Source organism: Belonocnema kinseyi, chromosome 10 (genome assembly GCF_010883055.1).
Source record: "Belonocnema kinseyi isolate 2016_QV_RU_SX_M_011 chromosome 10, B_treatae_v1, whole genome shotgun sequence".
Classification (NCBI taxonomy): domain Eukaryota; kingdom Metazoa; phylum Arthropoda; class Insecta; order Hymenoptera; family Cynipidae; genus Belonocnema; species Belonocnema kinseyi.
The window spans coordinates 51,513,434-51,535,531 of record NC_046666.1 but is presented as its reverse complement, the minus strand read 5'-3'; the positions used below and the strand labels follow the sequence as shown (position 1 = coordinate 51,535,531).

General features: G+C 26.1%; 1 protein-coding gene across 9 annotated transcripts in view; it reads left to right on the top strand.

Moving 5' to 3' along the window:
- LOC117182233 (UDP-glucose 6-dehydrogenase) overlaps positions 1–21,138 on the top strand; it is a 46,442-nt gene extending 25,304 nt beyond the window's left edge. For all 9 annotated transcript variants that reach the window (XM_033375326.1, XM_033375327.1, XM_033375318.1 and 6 more), the window contains 4 exons: positions 2,968–3,165; positions 6,944–7,390; positions 16,115–16,270; positions 20,588–21,138. In XM_033375326.1, the coding sequence (XP_033231217.1) occupies positions 2,968–3,165; positions 6,944–7,390; positions 16,115–16,270; positions 20,588–20,737 (951 nt within the window). In that variant the 3' untranslated portion in view covers positions 20,738–21,138. The remainder of the gene's footprint in view (positions 1–2,967; positions 3,166–6,943; positions 7,391–16,114; positions 16,271–20,587) is intronic.
- The last annotated feature ends 960 nt before the right edge of the window (positions 21,139–22,098 follow it).

Genomic DNA, 22,098 nt, shown 5'->3' with positions numbered 1-22,098 from the left:
AAAATAATGTCTTTCTTAAATTGAAAATGAAAATGCTATTCAAGTTAAATATTCCAGTTAAATGTTCTAGAATTTTAGTTAAAAATTAATTTTCTTTGGCTGAACATCCATTTTTTGACTGAAAATTTAATTATTCAATTTCTGTTTGAAAATTTGTCTTCTTTAGTTAAAAATTCGTCTTGTTTGTTGAAAATTTATTTTATTAACTTAATTATTTATGTTTTGGTTGACAATTCATCAAAAGTTAAATTTTAAAAAAATAATTTTTATGAAAATCGTTCAATCTTAACAAAAAGTTAAATTTTTGATTAAAAAAGAAACATTTTTTACAAAAAATGGAATAGGTCAATTTTCAATTACCAAGGTAATTTTTTAACAAAAAAAAAGGAATTTTCAACAAAACAGTTCAATTTTCAACCAGAAAGATGAATTTTTAACTACAATTTCGAATCATCAACCAAACAATGCAGTTGTAATAAAGAAGTTCAACTCTAAAACCTAGATGGTTAATTCTTAACCGAAATGATGATTTTTTTAACAGAAATTAATTATGTACTGAAAAGACGCATTTTTAACCATATTCAAGAATTTTCAACCAAAAAGTTGAATTTTCAACTAAAAAAGAAGAATTTATAAATAAAAAGATTAAATTAATACCGAAAAAGACAAATGTTTGACGAAATTCAAGAATTTTGAACTCAAAATTTAAATTCGCAACTTAAAAAGAAGAATTTTTTAAAACAAAATTCAAGAATTCTGAACCAAAAAGTTAAATTTTTAACTAAAAGTGCTGAATTTTTAAACAAAAAGATTAATTTACTATAAAAAAGACGAATTTGAAACAATTTCAAAGAATTATGAAGCAAAAAGTTGAATTTGCAACTCAAAAAGATGTATTTATAAACAAAAAGATTTATTTACTGCCAAAAAAAGACAAATGTTTGACAAGTTATTTAGAAAATTCAAGAATTTTGAACCAAAAAGTTGAATTTTTAACTGAAAAAGATGAATTTATAAATAAAAAGATTCATTTACTACCAAAAAAGATAAATGTTTTACAAAATTTGAGAATTTTGAACCAAAAAATTGAATTTGCAACACAAAAAGATGAATTTATAAATAAAAAGATTCATTTACTACCAAAAAAGATAAATGTTTTACAAAATTCAAGAATTTCGAAACAAAAAGTTGAATTTGCAACTCAAAAAGATGAATTTATAAATAAAAAGATTCATTTGCTTCCAGAAAAGATAAATGTTTTACAAAATTCAAGAATTTTGAACAAAAACGTTGAATTTGCAACTTGAAAAGAAAATTTTTTAACAAAATTGAAGAATCCTGAACAAACAAGTTGAATTTTCAACTAAAAAAGATGAATTTTTGAATAAAAAGATTTAATAACTGCCATAAAAGACAAATTTTCGACAACAATTTAAGCATTTTGAACAAAAAAGTTGAATTCGAAACTTAAAAAGAAGAATTTTTTAAAACAAAATTCAAGAATTCTGAACCAAAAAGTTAAATTTTTAACTAAAAGTGCTGAATTTTTAGACAAAAAGATTAATTTACTATAAAAAAGACGAATTTGAAACAATGTCAAAGACATTTGACATAGAAAAAATTTGAGTTATTTTAAGAGATATTTAGGAGTTTTAAAAAGATTAAAAATTATCATGCAAATTTTAGACAGTTTTCTTAAAATCTTCCACAATATTTTTTGAAAATGTTGTTTAAATCTTTGAAAAACGTTTTCAATATTCCTGGAAAATAATTTTTCAAAATGAAAAGTTATTTTTAATTTTCCTAGGAATCTTAAGAAAATGTTTTTATTCTTTTGAAGCCTTTCATAATTCTTGAAAAGAATCTAATTTTTGTTTAAAACCTGCGAAAATCTACATTTTGTTTTATACTAGGCTATCATTTCAAGTTTTACATCAAGTTTTTTTCTTGTCAAAACTTCTACATAACTCTTAAAATTACTGAAATTTCGCCTACAAATAATAAATGTTCAATTGTTATTTATACATCTAAATTGTAAAGAAATTTTCTAAAATTTGCAGGATTTTCTAAAAATTGTAGGTAAAATTCAATTCATTTTGACAGATATTTAGAAGTTCTGACAAACTTTCCAAAATAATTTTAAATATAAAACCAATTTAAAACAACTTTTAGATTTCTCAAGATTTTGAAATAAAATTTTGAAGCTTTCCAAGGATGTTTAAACTATTTAATAAGAAAATAATTAAATTTCTAATTTAAGAAGTGTTCAGTTAAATTTTTTTCTATTTTTCAATATTTCATGTTTCTAGATTGAAATTCCTTAAAATTATATAATTTTGAAAATGTTAAAGTTTATTGATTGATTTTTTAACTTACAGCATTTAAAATGATAACGTGGATCTATATATTTTTATATTGAAAAATGTTAGTACCTTCAATTTTATACGCGTAAATTATTGAGAATTTGAATAAAAATTTTTTTTAAGTAAAAAACTTAAATTTCAATTTGAAAAGTTCAAAATAAAAATTCCACTTTGAGTGCTTTTATTTGCAGTTAAGTTTTTATTACCTCAAGGGGAAAATTTTGTAGCTTTAGGGTTCCATTTTTTAAATTTCATTGACCGGGAAAAATATTTGCGAACCGGGAAAAACCCGGGAAATGGCCGGGAATTTATTTCGTCGATTAAAATGGCCACCCTGTTAAAAGGACTAGGTTTTTCATCTTCAAAGTGACATTATTCTCTGTCTTTCTATTCTTTCTTTTGAATTTCTTCATTTTTTGATCCCTCTCAATACGCTCCCATTAAATTTTTCTAAGTCGATTAAAAAGAATAGATTTTGCTTCTTTTTTCTACTCCTTGGTGGAACTTTCGACGGAGGAAAATTTGCGTATTAATGGGAATTCAGATTCTGCATTTTTCTGAATTCTCTTCTTGCCGGGCTGTTAAAAAATATTTTTATCTGTAGGTGCTCTCGAATCCAGAGTTTTTAGCGGAAGGAACGGCTATAGACGACTTATTACACCCCGACCGGGTACTAATCGGAGGCGAAGATTCTGCAGAAGGTCGAGCAGCAATAGAACAGCTCTGCAAGGTTTACGAGAATTGGATACCAAGAAAAAACATACTGACAATGAATACTTGGAGTTCTGAACTCTCAAAATTGGTGAGTTTTTACGATAAAATAGAAATCAATTTGTAAGCCTAGAAAATGTCGATACCTTCATATTTAAAACCCCACTTTTGAAGTGATCGTTTAGTCTAGAAGCAGCCCCGTGGCACTAGGAATTCTGAAATCAATGGTGCTAATATATTTAGGAATATTATATAATATAGTTTATTAAATCGTTTTTAATTAAACATTTTAATTCAATCCATAGAAACTGAAAAAAAAAATTATTTGTAATAAACTTGCGAAACTTTATACTCATTACGAGACGATTTATTTTGCAAAATGCTAAATATTTATATGGCTCTGTACTATAATAAATTATACCTGGAAAAACTTGGAATTGTCAGGGAATTATTTTTAGAATTTGAGACCCTGCAAAAATTCAACTTTTTTGTTCAAAATTAATGTTGTTGTTGGAAGATTTTTCGTTTTAACTCTTAAATGGTACACTAGTGCGAATTCGCACCTTAAGTTTTTCCATTCTTTTGGCATTTACGCAAACACAACTGCAGCGGATTATCCCCATATATATTAAATATATATGTTAAATATGTGTGATACATGCTAGTTGTTTATTATATGTTCAGTATATTAAATATTAACATTGAAAGAAAACCAATTCGCACCAGTGTACCGTTGACGTATGCTCGGTTGGAGCTGTATTTGCGTAAATGCCAACAAAATGAAAAAACTTCGGGTGCGAATTCGCACCAGTGTATCATTTGAGGGTTAATTGAAAATTCATCTCTTTTTAAAAATATATATACTTTGTTGAAAATCAAGTTTTCAATACAAATTTCGAAGAAAGTTGTCGAGCCTGATTTTTAAGTTAGTTTTTCAATTTTTATTATAAATAAATAAATATGATGAAAAAATGGTAATTTTTTCTATTTAACGTTCCCGGTTATCGTCAATAACAGGAAAATTGTTGTAATCGCCGACGTTTGATAGATTTACATTATATAAAGATATTTTATCATGGCACATTAAACAAAAAATTTTGTTTAAACAAATTATTTGTTGAAAATGTATTTTTTATAATTTTCAATAATTTAACGATTTTTAAAGTTATATTGCAAGAAATTTGAATGGAAACAATATTTTAATGAAAAAAAAATCTCTTGAGACTATTCTTGTTAATATTATAAACAAATTTAAGAAACAAATGCATTATTCAGGTATTTGTTGTCAGAAAAATTTGTTTTTTCCGATGTCAATTTTTTAAAATTGGGAACCTCACGATAATTTCAGAAAAATTCATAATTTGTTAATAAATTTACTGATTTTTTGCATAATTAGTTGGCCAACACAAGAGGGTTTGAATACAAGGAATTATTGAAAAATACATTTAATAATTGTTATAAATAAGTTCTATAATTTTTTTCTGCAATTAAAAGGACTGAATTTGAAAAAAAAGAGTTTTTACGGCGAGAAATACCCGAATAATGCATTTTTAAATTAAATTTGTTATACAAAAACATAAAATTAATCAGCTAATAATGATGAATGTTACTGAAATTATCGTTAAGTTCCCAATTAAAATAACTGACATTGACAAAATAAGTTTTTCCGTCGACAAATGCTAAAATAATGCATTTGTTTATTAAATTTGTTAACAAAATGACAAAATTTATCAACAAATTATGAATTTTTCTGAAGTTATCATGAGGTTTTTAATTAAAAAAAATTGACATAAAAAAAATGAATTTTTCTGATGAACGGGAAACCGGGAAATGACTGGAAAACCGGGATATGACCGGGAATTTTATGAGGCCGGGGAAAACCGGGGAATGACAGTGAATTTATTTTTTGACCGGGAATCATTTAGTTTAGAATGCTTAATTCGAAAATCTTTGACTTCAAAAATTTTCCATTTTAGATTTTTAATTTTTAAGCTTATATTTTAATTCAAAGAATTTAAAAATGCAGTTTTAAAGGTTAAACAAAATAAAAAATTAGAAGTTTTTGAAATCGAAAATTTTAAAAATAAAAAACAGGGTGGTCGCCCGACCGGGAAACCGGGAATTTCACAAATTTTCAGAAGAATAATCTGCCCAAGTTCGATTTCAACAGTTTTTAAAATAATTAAAGTGCAGTTTTGAAGATTTAAACAATTAAAAATTAAAAGCATATGAAGTTGAAAATTTTTGCTAAAAAATAGTTTTATTTTATCAACTGTAAATATAAATAAATAAATTATGTTTAAAATGGATCTGTACTCTAAGTATAGAAATCTCAGCAATAATTGATTTGACCGAAAAATTCTAGATCCGTTTAAAATTTGAGAATTTCCATATTGTAACTGTTTCAGTCCGAAAGTCTTGATAAGAATTGAAATTAATATATCATTTATTCCAATAATTTTATTTTTAAAGAAAAATTTCCATGATTTATGAATAATATATTTTTAATTCAGAGTTTCAGGTCTTCTTTTATATTATTTTGTATATTAAATTTAATTAATAAATTTATTAATATATTATTTCTATTAATTTTCTCAGCCATTAAATAATGTAAACGTTTTTAAGATGAGTAAATTGCAACCAAATATTCAAATGAAATTAATTTGAAACTGAATTGTTTTACATAGAAAGCTTTGAATATTTACATTGTCGAACAATTGATCACTTATTATTTGTAGAAAAAATTTGAGTAATTTTAAGAGATATTTAGAAGTTTTGAAAAGATTCAAAATTAATTAAAAACTAGAAATTATTTCAAGTAATTCAAACAATGTGTGTTAAAATTTTTTTCACAACTTCTAAATATATTTTAAAATCAATCGAAATTTTCCTACATTTTTTGAAAATCCTGCAAGTAAAAAAAAATCCTTAAAATTTTCCATAATTTTTCAAAGTGAAAAATCCATTTTCAATTTTCCTAAGAATCTTAAGAAAATTTTTTTGAAGTTTTTCAGAATTCTGAACAAAATTCTAATTTTTTTTTAAATCTGAAAAAACCTAAATTTTATTTTAAATTCAGCTGTAAGAATTTGAAATTATTTCAAGTTCTAAATTTTTTTTAAACTTCTAAATATCTCTTAAAATTACTCTAATATTTTTGCAAATAATAATTGTTCTCTTATTATTTATAAATTCAAATTATTATTTTTTAATTTGCAGGATTTTATAAAAGTTATAGAAAAAATTCAATTCATTTTGAAGTATATTTAAAAGTTCCGAAAGAAATTCAGAAATTGTTTTGAATTTGGAAAAATTTAAAACCACTTATAGATTTCTCAAGATTTTAAAATAATATTTTTAAAGATTTTCAAAGACGTTTAAACTATTTAAAATTAAAATAATGTATTTTCTAATTCAAGAACTGTTAAGTTAAACTAATTATTTTTAAATTTTTAATGTGTCTGACTTAAAATAATATATTTTTGAAAATTTTTAAAGTTCATTGGTTGATTCTTGAATTTAGACCATTGAAAATGTAAACGTAGATTTATATTTTTGGAAAATCTTTTAAACTTCAATTTAAAAAGTTTGATTTTTAAGGGTTCCACTTTGAATGCTTTAATTTGTTGTTTATTTTTTATTACTTAAAATAGAAAAATGTTTACCTTAAAATACAGATTTTTAAATTTTATTGGCCGTGACAAATATTTGCCACTCTGAATGACTAAATCTGTCTGCCAACTGCCAATTCAAAAAACAGAGTAGTTCTTTCAGACGATCACTCCAAGACTAAATTCCTTTTTTTTGTTTAATACGGAGGTATCGATTGAAGTGATTTTTTTTGCATTACAAATATATTATAATTTCAGGCTGCTAATGCATTCCTCGCTCAGCGAATATCAAGTATTAATTCTCTCTCAGCAGTCTGTGAAGCTACAGGCGCCGACGTTTCGGAAGTAGCTCTTGCCGTTGGTCTCGATTCTCGTATTGGTTCGAAATTTTTGCAAGCCTCGGTTGGTTTCGGCGGCTCGTGTTTCCAAAAAGATATTCTAAATTTGGTTTATATTTGCGAGTGTCTAAATCTTCCCGAAGTGGCCGACTATTGGCAGCAAGTAATTAACATGAACGAATATCAGAAATCGAGATTCTCCGCACAGGTGATTGAATCCTTGTTCAACACTGTCACGGACAAGCAGATCGCTCTTCTGGGATTTGCGTTTAAAAAAAATACTGGCGACACGCGAGAATCTCCAGCCATCCATGTAGCAAAAACGCTATTGGACGAAGGAGCCAAATTACATATCTACGATCCAAAGGTAGTGTACTATTAAACAGGATTGTCCAAATTGCTTTTGCAAATTGCACAGTTTTTTCCCTATTCTCTTGATTCCCCCCCTTTTTTTTGAAAAAATTCCCCCTTTTTCCTAATCTTGTATAAATTTTTCCCTTTTCCAGGCCTCATAGAACAGTCCCTATATCCCCTATTGTATCCCATATTCAGTTGGGGGCCTCTAGACTATCCTATTTTCAAGATTTGGTCCCTATGGTATCCTATGTGCTGCCCATACTGTAAGTTCAATACTGTCACTTTTTTCGATAAATTAACTCATGGGTTATACCTGCTTTTAGTAATTACCTATTTTAAGATATTTTTGAAGAGTCCGGCAACATTTTTAGTAGATTGAAATAATTCTAAGAGATTTATAAGGATTTTTTGATACGAAAAACATACACAAGTCGAAAAAGTCCTTCTTCCCCTTTGGCGCATACGATATTTTTTATAACAAATGGATGATTTCAGACATTTCTCGGAATACAGTCATGATTTCAGCCCTATTAGATTCCACATAAATTTGGAATATATTCCAAAATTCAATTGAAAAATGTATCCATGTGAATTTTTACCCTCAATATTAGAAATTTAATATTTTTTTTTTAGAGTTTTGGGTACCTCTTCAATAGTTCTGGAGTTTTTTATATGTTTTAACAATAGTTCTGATAACACCGGCACACAAAAAAAGTGGTCTGCCCGGCGGACTATACCTGCATATTTATATGTTTTTGGGGTCGTTGAATCCGAATGCGGGGTCCAAATAATCCAGTTGGCTCATATTTTTTCGAAAAACGCAAAAATAGACGTAAAATCGATGAAAGCAGCGATTTTTCGTGTATAGACTTGAAAAAAAAGTTCATGCCCACTGGACCTAATCAGCATATCTATATGTTTTTTGGGTCGTTGAATCCGAACCCGGGGTCCAGATAACCCAGTTGGCTCATAGTTTTTTGAAAAACGTAAAATCGACGAAAAAAAACGATTTTTCTTGTATATTTTTCAAACAAAATTTTGTCATGCCCGGTGGTTTTTATCAGCATATCTATAAGATTGGGGGGTCGATGAATTCGAATCCGGGGTCTAAATAACCCATTTGACTCATATTTTTTTGAAAAACGCAAAAATAGGCGTGAAAATGACGAAAACGTCTATTTTTGCGTTTTTCGAAAAAATATGGGCCAACTGGGTCATGTGCACCTCGTATTCGGATTCAGCGACCCCAAAAACATATAGATATGCAGATTAAGACTACCGGGCATGAAGGAATTTTTTTGCAAAAATATAGATGAAAAATTGCTTTTTTCGTCGATTTTTGCGTTTTTAGAAAAAAGAGCCAACTGGGTTATTTGGAGACCAGATTCGGATTTAGCGACACCAAAAACATTTAGATATGCTGATTAAGACCACTGAGCATGAAATTTTGTTTGTTTACAAAAATATACACGAAAAATCGCTGTTTTCGTCGATTTCACATCTATTTTTGCGTTTTTTTCGAAAAAAATATGAACCAACTGGGTTGTTTGGACCACGGATTCGGATTCAACGACCCCAAAAACATATAGATATGCTGGTGTAGTCCGCCGGGCAGACCACTTTTTTTTGGTGTGCCGATGTAATTAAAACATTGGAAATTCAATTTTCGAAAATAGTTGGCTAACTTCACACCCTCCCCCCACATTTGCAAAACTAAACTTTTTTGTCGAGTACCGGATAGATTAAACTTAGTTCTAGAGTTCCTGATTATTTTTAAAAATAGTTCCGGCTAATATCACCAAAAAATTGTTTTCCAAAAAAAGTAGCTAGCCCCCAGTTTTTAAAAATTTAACTTTTTCTTGTATGATTCTCTGACGCCATAAGAGTTCTAGATTTATCTGATAACATAATTAAAAATAAATAAAAAAACAAATAAAAAACAACCTTTTCAAAAATTCAAAATGTCGACAAATTTCTCGTTTGAATAATCCAAAAGTTCTGTTTAGAGTTCTGGACCCATAAACAGGAGTTCTACAAAAATTTATAAAATTCTAAAACGTTGAGAGTTCTAAGAGTTCAGGTGATAGTTCTGGACTTTCTAATGATGGCTTTGCAAAATAGTATGATAACATTTTTCGATCAAGTCAAAATTCGAAGAACTCCGGCACTTTTAAGAAAATCCCAATGTTTTGGAATTTCGAAATGTTGAGAGTTCTGAGAGTTCTGATTGGAGTTCTGGACTTGTTAATGACAGTTCTGAAAAAAAGTATTAACACATTTTTCGATCAAGTAAAAATTCGAAGCACTACGGCACTTTTAGGAAAATCCCAAATTTTTGGAATTTCCCAATTTTGAGAGTTGTATGTGTTCTGATTGGAGTTCTGGGCTTCTTCATGAGAACTCTAAAAAAAGTATTATACAACTTTTCAATCAAGTCAAAATTCGAAAAACTACGGCACTTTTAGAAAATCCATAAATTTTTAATTAAAAATAGTTAAGAGTTCTAAGAGTTCTGATTTGAGTTCTGGACTTCTTTATAAGAGTTCCAGAAAAAAATGTTACAACACTTTTCGATTAAACATGCATTATGTTGAAAATTCGCCCTTCTTGTAAAAAATTTAACTTTTTGCTGATAAATTTCCAAGAGATAAATATGCTATAAGACTCAACAGTTTAATTATAAACCGAAAATTTTTCACTTGTTCCATTTTTAACTATACAGTGGAAAATTCCATGATTCTACAAAATATAAACTAAATTCTGGGACAACTTATTATAATTTTAATCTTTAATTGCAATTAATATATCGTTGGAATCGCAAAAAAGTACGTTCCGAATAAATTATTTTTAAATTGTGGATTGCAAAATTTAAAAAAAATTCTAAATTTTGTATTTTATTCCTCGTAAGGACAAAGGGACCCCCACTGGCGAGGCTCGACTCAGCGCTCGGGCTCAGTCAGCGACGCGAGTGGAAGTCGAGTGGAGAGGGTAAGACGAGCAGGTATGAGCTGCCATTAAGAAGTTCAGAACTCTTAGAACTTAGAAATTTCTTTGAATTTGGATTTGATCGAAAAGTGTTATGAGACTTTTTGTGTAGAAATCTTGTTGATGGGCTCAGATGTATAATGTTCATTATTCAACACTGACGTCACTTTTAACTCCCTAGGGAGTAAAAAAGTCATGAAATTGCTTTTAAGGTATTTTTAAGAGCTTTTAATTTGAAATATTTTATGGAATTTAAAAGGATTCGAAGGAATTTTGTTTTAATTTAATTAATCTAAAAGGATCACAAAGGGGTTGTATTGTTTAGAGATAAAATTTTTTCTAATTTTCTAAGTTTCAGGGTTTCAGGAAGTATCATTAGATATCATAGAATTTCGCGAGATTCACTAATATTTTAGTTGATTTTGAAGAATCTATTCTTTTAAATCCCTTGAAATTATTTTAACTCACTTGAATTCTTCTAAATTACTTAATCCGTGTTAATTATGGATATTTTTTAGAATTTTTTAAAGTTATTATTTAATTGAGCATAAGGATCAATTGATAAAATGGCCAAAAATATTTGAAATGTTTCAAGGAATTTTTTCAAATTCCTTGGTATTTTTAAGAACTTTAACCAATTTTAAGGGATCTCAAAAGATTGAAAAGGATTTGAAATATTTGGAAAATCTTTAAAGGATTCCAAGGAATTATTTAATAATTTCATTAATTTTTCATAGAATTTCGCTATATTTAATAATATTTTTGTGAATTTGAAAGAACTTATTTAAGAGAAGTGAGGTATTTCGTAGGGTTTCAAAGATTTTTGTAAAGGTTTGAAAATATTTTTTGGAATTTACGCTGAATTTTTAATAATTGATACAGCATTATTTTAAATTCTTTTGAATTTTTTAATTCACTCGAATTCATAAAAATATTATTTAAAATATTTTAGGGAATTGTACAAGATTCCAAGGAATTTTAAATTCATTTGAACTTATATGGATTTCAAGGCGTTTGAAATATGTTAGGATAAAGAATTTTCTAGAGTTTCGGAAGACATGGAACAATTTTTCAAATAATATTTTAATAGATTTTAAATAATGTATTCGCAAAAGTGCGAGATTTCGCAGGGTATCAAAGGTTTCAAGAGATTTTCACATATTTTTTGTAATTGATTTTGAATTCGCCCTGAATTCTGCTAAATTATTTTTTTAATTCTTCTAAATTCCCCTAAATCTACTCAATTCTACTTAATTTAATGGATTTAAAAAAATTCCTTGTTTAATTTGACTTGAAGTCGTTAAAAAATCATCTTAAATTATTAGGCATTTCATCACATTCATTTAAATTCTAAACTCCATTTAAAACTTATTTCATTTAATGGGTTTTCACCTCTTAATGTTGAATTGGTTTGAATTCACTTGCTTGTTTTTTAAATCAGTTTGATTTTTTAAATGAATTTTATAAAATTCTTCTCGTTTCCCTTATATTCCTCTAGATTCACTCAAATTTTACTGAAATCTATGGATTTTTCAATAAATTTTTTTTTTAATGCATTTGAATTATTTTAAATTCTTTTGTAGTTTTTTGTCACTTTTAGTTTAGAAATTAGTAGGGTTTCAAAGATTTGAAGAGATTAGAAATTAGTATTTTTTTTTATTCAGCCTAAATTCTTTGGAATTCTCTTGATTTTTCTTCAGTTCACTTGAATGATGCATTTCATATAATTCTTTAGAATTACCTTAAGTTTTCTAAGCTCATTTCAAAGCTGCTCATTACAATAACGATTTTTTTTATATTTAAAAACATTTTTCAATTCATTAAAATTTATTACAAATAGATATTGCCTTTTTTTTAATTTCATCGAGCTTTTCTTGTTTATCTTAAATTTTCCTAAATTCATTCCAATTTTACGGAAATCAATGAAATTTTTTGATTGCTAAAAATTTTTCAATTGATATGAATTCTTTTCAATTTACCTTGAATATTTTTTGAAGTCTTGTGAATTTATTCTAACTCTTCTTTCTTCTTTATTCATAATGTGTCCCCTAAGGGTTTACATGACTTCCATTTCCTTACAATCTTTCCGCTTATATCTATATTTTTTTCAATCTTATCCTTTCTATATATACAATTATTTACAACTATTTACATAAGTCTTATATCTAGTTTCTTATTTCCATTTCCTGCGATAGCGCAATTTAGGACTTATTAACAAAAGAAAGAGGGCGTCAACGAAAGCGAGAGTGCAAGCGAGAGAGAGAGAGAGAGAGCATGAGAACGCAAACGCATCTTAGCCTACTTAACTTTTACCTTACCATTACTTACAATGTTTATGCTTCTAATCTATGCGACTTCATTTTCCTTTTTCTTTTACTTTTTTATACCTCCATTTGACTTTTTTTTCACATGCATTCTTTCATTCTCTCTCATTCGCTCCTTTAGCATCCTCCAACTCCTTCATCCATTCTTCTCCTAATCCATTCTCCTCTAGAATCTTAACCACATTCTCTTGCCAGCTTCCTCTCTTCCATTCCTCTCCTACATCCTTCCCATACATGCTCCCATGTTTCCTCCTCCAATTTACATATTCTGCACTTTCTTTTATCTTCTTTTTCCCAGTACATCCCCTCCCTTACCTCGTTTCCCAATCTGAATCTTGCTATTCTGGTCCACCTTCTCTCTCCCCATTCCCTTTCTAAATACTTTGGCACTCCTTCCTTTTTTATCATCTTATACCATTTATTGTATTTTGATTCCTCAATCATCCCCCATCTTTCTATTAATTGTCTTTCCCTCCCTAAACTCCCTATCCTTTCTCTCCAATACTGCTATATTCCTGAAACAAATCTTCATTTGAGAATACAATATTTTAATTATGCGGAAAATTTTGGACCGTAAAGTGGTCCTGAGTTTGAATTGTAAAATTTTAACTTGCATTTGTTCAATATTAAATAAAGAAAATTTTAAGATCTTAACTCGGAACTCTTGCTTTTCAATTTTTATTTTTTAATCTTACCAATAAAAAATGTGAAAATGTTTACGTTACCGATTTAAACTAAACTATTTAGGATTTAAATAAAACTTTGAAGCTAAATTAAATTTTCGAATGAAAAAGTATCACGTTTTAATTATTAATTATGGTATTTTTTAAAAGAAATAATATTATTAATTTTGAGAACGATTTTAAATATATAGAAATTGTTTATTTAATAAATTTATATTTTTTCGTACTTTTTTATATTGCCGTGGATGGATGACTATTAATTTTCCAAACATTATTTGGCAACAGCGACCCGCTTTCGAAAAAATCAACATTAATTGAGATTTTTTATGGATTAAAATGTTTATTTATTAATTTCGAATTCCTTTAATTTTTAACAATTGAATTTTTAACAGTTTAAAATTCAATTCTCAATTTTCAAAATTTAAAAATGCAACTGTTTTAAAGTGATGAAAACTGAAAATTAATCAATAGTAGAAAATTCAACTGTTGAAAAGTGCAGAGAATTTAAAATTAAATTATTATTCTATTATTATTTTATTTATTATTGATTTATTTATCATTATTAAATTAAATTTAAATTATAAACCAATTATGAATATAAATATAAATTATTATTTATTAATTATTTATTATATATTACTATTACTTTATTTATTATTTTATTGCTCTATTATTATTTTTAAATTTTTTAAAATTAAAGAAAATTAAAATAAAAGATAATTGAACATTGAGTTTTCAACAGTTGAATTTTCTTAAATTTTCAACTGTCTAATTCAACATGAGAATTTAATAAATAAACATTTCAACCCATAAAAGAAAATTGTTTGAAAAGGAGTTTTTTTCAAAAACGGGTCGCTACAAAAAAATTACGATTTTTGGTAAATTAAGCCTTGTAACTATATTAAATTTAAAAATAAAATCTTTAATGTCAGAAGTCATTAAAAAGTCATTTAACATTATCTAAAAATACATTTCTTATAAAAAATTGTTTCTTCTTTTCTACATAAAAAATTTTTGTAGCCTTTTCCCTTTTTCCCTTTTTTTTAATTCCTCTATTTTCTTTGGTTCTTGAAAAAATGCCCCTATGTCCCCTTTTTCTATAAATTTATGGATTCTTTTTGCCACCATTTAAAAATTGTATCGTTATTAGAATTATTCTTCATGTACTGTAAATAATAATATTCGCCGTTTATATTTCTATAAAAAAATATATTTAGGGATCATTTCAAAATATTAATTTTATAAATACACATTGGGAAGCTGCAATTTATAAAATTACTATATATTAATATCTTAATATCAAGATGATTTAATTTCGGCTTTATGGAAAAACGAAAAAAAATATTAAGGAAAACAGATAGTAAGGATCTAAATGGTATTTTCTTTGTCAGTCTTTCGGGCTTTATTCCCGCTTTTATTTATTTATTTTCACCTGTTTATTAATTATAAGAATGAAATACTCCAGAAATTATTTTTCCTATTACAAAAAAAAAAGAAAAAAACGTGTAGCCCTGCCTCTAAATATTTTGTTTAAAAATAAATTAAAAGATAAAATTGTTTTTCCAAATGGAACGAAATTTCGGGTTAAAGTTGAAGAAAATTGAGATTTCAATTTCTATTTGGCATCCTAAGATGTATAAATAATTTTACCCTTCTGTTTTTTTCTGCATAATCAAATTTTGAAAAAAGGTTTTCCTATTTGTTTAAAAATTATGGCAAGTTTTTTTTATCTACATTTGTTACTAGGGAACAGTATTGAGAAATTGTCAATTAAAAAAAATTTGTTAAATTTAAATTTTTTGAAAATATCTAAGAAATTGAATTTTATTATTATTATTATTTTAGAATTATTATTTTGGATTAAGTTAAAATGCACACGTTTTTGGGATAAAGTTCATTATTTCCAATCTAACATTTCTTTAGCTTGAATGAAAAAAATATACTATTATTTTGCTTTCATAAAAAAGAACTTTTTCATGGTACTTAAAGCGTTCGAAAATCGACGATTTGACTTTTTAAAAATGTTAGAGCGTTTTAAACACTACCACACGTTCTCATGAATGTAAAATAATATTTTTTTTATATCAGCGGAAGAAATTTGAAGTTCGATATATTTAAATTTTGTGAAAAAGTGTGCATTTAACTCATTAAAAAAAACATGTCACTGTATATAACATTTCGCCATCATTTTTTAACAAATATCATAATTAATAAAAAAAATTTATTTCGAAAAACGAACTGAAGGTATTATTTAACCCAAAATTGCAGTTGGACAGGTTGTATGGGTGGTCAAATTTCCGGTGTTATAACTCGATCAGAAAAGACTTTTCTGATTTGTGCGTTAAAAAAAAAGTCTAATAATATTCCGCATAATTTTTGAGAAGTACTTGGAGAATTTGGAAAAAATTTATTGAATTTATTATTGGATAATTTTGAGCAAAATTAATTATAAATTATAATTATAAAAAATGATAAACAAAATGCTAAGGGCAGTAATCTTTCGGTCGCTCCGTAAATTTGAAATAGATTTCTCCATCTTTCGTTTATTTTGCAATTTAAAAGACATTATTAATTTTAAAGTGTATAACTTAATTGTTAAGGCGTTCTCTATATTTATACAGAATGATATTTTAAAATCAATATATTTATATAATAATTAAAAATAATTGAAATTTTTTTTTTTTAATAAAATCTATATTTATAAAATATGTTATTTTAAAATTACATTTTGTTATTTGACAGGTTGAAGAGGAACAAATTATGGTGGACCTGTCACATTCGTGTGTGATAGCTGAACCTGAAATGATCAAAAATCGAATCAGTATTCATAAACACGCTTATGATGCAACGAAAAATACACATGCCATTGTCTTATGTACAGAATGGGATGAATTTGTTGTGAGTATATTTATTTATTATTTATTTCTACCCAATTCTATTTAAGAATGATATAATTCTTACCTTTTACATAAATTGAAAAACTCATACAAGGTTGTTATATTAAAAAAATTAATTTGTTGTTATTGTGAAGTAGATGTTAATTTTTTTAACTACTGGTCCTTTATTTTTGTTCTTAATAGCTTTGTTGAAAAGTCTTCTTTTTGGTACCAAAAATGAATCTGTTTTGGATGAAGGTATCTTTTTGAATTAAAAATAACAAATGTTTGGTTGAAAATTAAAATATTTTTAGGTGGAAACATTTACTAGAAATGTTTTGTAGTAATATTTAGTAGCAAACCCTTTTTTATTCGAAATTAAAATATTCTCTTGAAAATCATGTGTTTTTGTTAAAAATTCCTTGAAAAATGTAACTTTGTTTAAAAATTCGTCTCTTATGGTAGAATATTATTATTTTTAGTGACTAATTTATTTTTTTGTTGAAAAATAATTACTCTGGTTGAAAATTCCTAAAAAATTTTAAAGGGATTTTTAGCCTGATAGTTAAATTTTTCAAGGATTTTTTAACCGAAAAAATAAATTTTCAATGAAAAAGATAAGTTATTCTCAAAGAAGATTAATATCTTTGTGAATAACTTATCTTTTTCATTGAAAATTGATTTTTTTGGTTAAAAAATTGTTTGAAAAATTTAACTATCAGGTTAAAAATCCCTTCAAAAATTTAAATATTTGATTGAAAATTTAACTATTTAGTTGAAAATTCGACTTTTGTGGTAGAATATTAATCTTCTTAGTGACTAATTAATGTTTTTGATTAAAAATTCATTTTTATGGTTGAAATTTCTAGAAAAATATATCTATAAAGATTAAAATTTCTTGAAAAATTTAACTATGAGTTTGAAAATTCTTTTAAAAATTAAAATATTTTTATCGAAATTTAACTGTTTTCTTGAAATTTCGCCTTTTGTGGTAAAATATTAATCATCTTTGTGACTAACTTATCTTTTTCATTGAAAACTCATTTTTTGGTTAAAAAATTCTTGAAAATTTTAACTATAAGGCTAAAAATCTGTATAAATACTCAAATATTTAATTGAAAAATTAACTATTTAGTTGAAAATTGGTCATTTGTGGTAGAATATTAATTTTCTTATTGACTAAATAATATTTTTGATTAAAAATTTATTTTGTTTTTGTAAATTTCCTGAAAATTGTAACTATAACGATTCAAATTTCTTGAAATCTTTAACTATAAGAATGAAAATTCCTTTAAAAATTAAAATGCTTCTTTCAAAATTTAACTATTTTTTTTTTTAAATTCATTTTTATGGTCGAAAATGTCTTGAAAAATGTAACTATAAGATTGAAAACTCCTTTAAAAATTAAAATGGTTATTTGAAAATTCGTGTTCTGTGGTGAAACATTAATCTTCGTAGTGAGCAATTTATCTTTTTGATTGAAAATTCATTTTTTGTTACAAAATCCTTGAAAAATTTAACTACCAGGCTAAATATCCCTTTAAAAATTCAAATATTTGATTGAAAACTTAACTATTTTTTTTGAAAATTGGTCTTTTGTGGTAGAATATTAATCTTTTTCGCGACTTATTAAACTTTTCGATTAAAGATTAATTTTTATGGTTGCAAATTTCTCGAAAAATTTAACTATAAGGTTGACAATTTGTTTTAAAATTAAAATGTTTCTTTCAAAATTGTACTATTTTTTTTAAAGTTCCTGTATTGCGGTGAAACATTAAGCTTCTTAGTGACTAATTTATCTTTTTGATTGAAAATTCATTGATTGGTTAAAAATTGCGTGAAAATTTTCACTATTAGATTGAAAATGCCTTTAAAAATTTTAATATTTGATTGCAAATATTACTATTTTTTTTTGAAAATTCGTCTTTTGCGGTAGATTGGAAATTCATTTCTTTTGTTGAAAATTATTTTAACAAATTCAAACATATATTTTGAAAACTTAACTATTTGTTTAAAAATTCGTCTTTCGTTGTAAAAAATTAATCTTCTTAGTGACTAATTCATCTTTTTCATTAATAATTTATTATTTGGTTGAAAATTTCACCATTTCGTTGAAAATTAATTTCTTTGATTCAAAATTCCTTTGAAAATTGAAGTATTTGGTTAAAAATGTATATATTTTGTTAAAAATTAATCTTTTTCCTTAGAAAATTAATTTTGTTGATTTGAAGTTGATCTTTTTGCTAAAAAATGTATTTTTATGATTGAAAATTACTTTTTAAAAATTAAAAATTAATTTTGTTAAATGAGCATTTAAATATTCCATTTTGTGTCGAATATCTTTGTCGAATACCTTGAAATATTTGTTTACAGAAATTCTATATTTTTCGTCGAAAATTCTCTGTTCAGTTGAAAGTGTTAATATTTCTTTGAAAATTTATTTTATTTAGCTGAAAATTAAGTTAAAAATTCATTTCTAAATCTTTGCAAAATATTGAAATATTTGGTAAAATTTCTGAAATCATTTAAATCTTTTTGAAATATTTCGGAAATCGTTGAAATCTGTTAAATTTTAGTGAAATATTTGAAATAATTTTTTTAATATTTAGTAATATTTGTGAAATTTATTATTGAAATGTTTGTGACGTATTTGAGAAATAATTAAAGTCTTTGTGAAATCTTTGAAATCTTTGTGCATCACCAAATCATTGAAATATTAAAAAAATATTTGTGACATTTTTGTGTATTTTTTAAAAATATTTGTCAAATATTCGAAATATTTTTAAATATTCTGTAATATTTGAAAATTTTGAAGAAAATTAAAGCCTTTGTGAAGTTTTTTTAAATCTTTGTGAAATAATAAAATTCTTTATGAAATCTTTGGGAAATCATTAAAATTTTTGTGAAATCTTTGTGAATTATTTAAAAATAATTGCAAATTAATTGATTAAGTTAATATTTAAAAATTGAAAATTAATATTTGAAAAATATTTGGAAATTTTTGTAAAATATTGAAATATTTGGTAACATTTGTGAAATCATTTAAATCTTTTAAATCGAAGTGAAATATTTGAAAAATTTTGTAACATTTGTGCAATTATTAAAATGTTTGTGAAATATTCGAGTAATGAATGAAGTTCTGAAAGTCTTTTAAATATTTCCGAAATCTTTCAAGTCTTTGTGAAATCCTTGAAACTTCGTTCAATTTTCAAAATATATTTGAAATCTTTGCCCAATGTTTGAAATCTCTGTTCAATTTATGAAATCTATCTAACATCTTTGCGTATTATTTGAAGTCTGTGAAATCTTTGAGAAATAATAAAAAATTTTGTGAAGTCTTTGAAATCTTTGAGTTATGACTGAAATCTTTGTGAATTATTCTAAAATCTTTGCGAAAGATTAAAAATATTTTTGAAATATTCGGTAATATTTGTGCAATTATTGAAAGATGTGTGAAATCTTTGATGAATGATTCAAGTCCTTCTGAAATTTTTAAATCTATCAGAAATCTTTAAAATCTATCTAAATTCTTTGGGAAATCATTTAAATCTTGACGAAAACAATTTGAAATCTTTTTGAAGTCTGTGAAATCTTTATGAATTATTTAAAAATCTTTGAAAAATCATTGAAATCTTTGTTTGATCATTGAAATCTACCTGAAATCTGTGAAATCTTTATGAGATCTTGGAAATATTATTGGAATCTATCTAAAATCTTTGATATCTGTCTTAAATCTTTGGGAAGTCATTGAAATCTACGTAAGATCTTTATGAAAGCTATCTGAAATCTTTTTTAGCCTTTGTGAGATTTTTGTGAATTATTTAAAAATCATTGCGAAAGATTTGGAATATTTTGGAAATATCTGGTTATATTGATGAAATTATTGAAATCATTTAAAAATCTTTAGCACATGATTGAAGACTTTGTCAACTCTTTGAAATATATCCGAAATCTTTGAAATCTATCTAAAGTCTTTGGGAAATCATTTAAATCTTTGTAAAATCTTGGAAAAATTAATGGAATCTTTCTAAAATCTGTATCCATCCGAAATATTTGCGAAACCTGTGGAATCTTTGGGTATTCATTGACATTTTTGTGAAATCTATGGCAATATGAATTTTCTACCTCTATTTATTATTTACTGTTTTATTATTATTTATGTTCAATTTTTATATAGCATAATATTGTACCATTCAATATTATATGTTTATACCTCTGCCCCCCCCCCCCTTTCTATAGAAAAAAACGCTCCGCCGCTTTTGATTCGATGGTTTAATAAATAAAAAGTTCAAATCGCCCTTGATTATAAAAAATTCGTAAAATTTTCAAATTTTTTCAGGAACTAGATTACAGACGTATATATGCAAATATGATGAAGCCTGCATATATTTTTGACGGGCGAAAGTTCTTAGATCATGAAGAACTTCGAAAGATTGGCTTTATTGTACGGACAATTGGGAAGAAAATCATGAAGACAGGGATATCGTGAATATAGGAATATTAAAGTTAGGCTTAAAATATAGTAGAAAAACTACGCTTTATTTTTTATATGCACGTAACTGATTCCAAGTTATAGAATTTTTTAATGAATTTTTAAAGTATATGAAAGCGAACATATGCAATATGTTTTAGTCTATATTTTTAGACGCGTAAGAAAACGTCACTTTTTATTAGGATTAATAAAGTTTATACGATTTTTATACTCAAATTACTTATGTAAGTATCGTCTTATAATGTATCTATTGGTTTAAAAATGTTTATTATGTAATCATACTAGTGTAAGTATTATTACAGTGCCAGTATAAGTTTAAAATTAATAAGTAGAAGTTGAAGAATGAACAATTATGTATGTAATAAACTGAACAAAATGGCTCAACTGGCATTATTAAGTAAATTGTTGTCTCCTTATTTTCGAAACTTAAAGAAGCTTATATCATGACAAAATTAAACTAGTGCTTTTTAATTTGCTGTTAAACATTTTATTCCCTATTATGCATTTTCAGGGTGACGCCTGGACCAGACAGAGTTGTCTATTAGGGTGGTCCCAAAGTTTCCATTTCCGTAGGAAGTAAATCCGTTATTTTCTTTATTTCTATATATGTTTTATACTTTTATATATAAGATATATATTTATAATTAGAAGCTCGTCATACGGACAACTGCAGGATTTCGCTAGGAGCGGGTGCTTGGCACCTCCAAGGGCGCCGATGATAATGACGATTAGTTTAACAGAATATTCCAGGTACAATCGTCGAAATTCTCTTATAAGGTCTCCATACCTCTCTTTCTTTTCGTTTTCCTTGGCTATGATGTTTTTGTCAGCTGGTGCCGAAAATTCGATAACGAACATGGTTCGCTTCTCTAAGTCAAGAAGAACCATGTCAGGCCTGAAGTGTACAACAGAAACAATTGTCGAGAATATAAAGTTCCAGTATATGCGGCACTTCTTATTCTCGACAATTGACTCGATTTCCCTCTGAACATTTAGAGTAGCGATCTTAAGGTTAATGCCGTAAGAGTGACAGAGATGGTAATAAAGCACTCTTAGTGCCGCATTGTGCCTTTGGATCCCGTTAATAAGCGTAGAATAGAGAAAAATTAATATTTCCAGATTTCAGCGCAAAAGTGAATATTATTCTATTATTTTGAATGCGCGATTTTTCAATCTGTCTAAAATGCCACCATAAAAATAAGATATCTCTGAAACCTATTCACTTCTATTTCCATAGCGACCGTCACACGTTTTTCTATCCTCCAAAGAGAACGTGTTTTCAATATATTTAATTCCTTCTAATTGTACCGGTAACACACCTCACAGAGATATTTTTTATTCCTCAGAAGTGGACATAT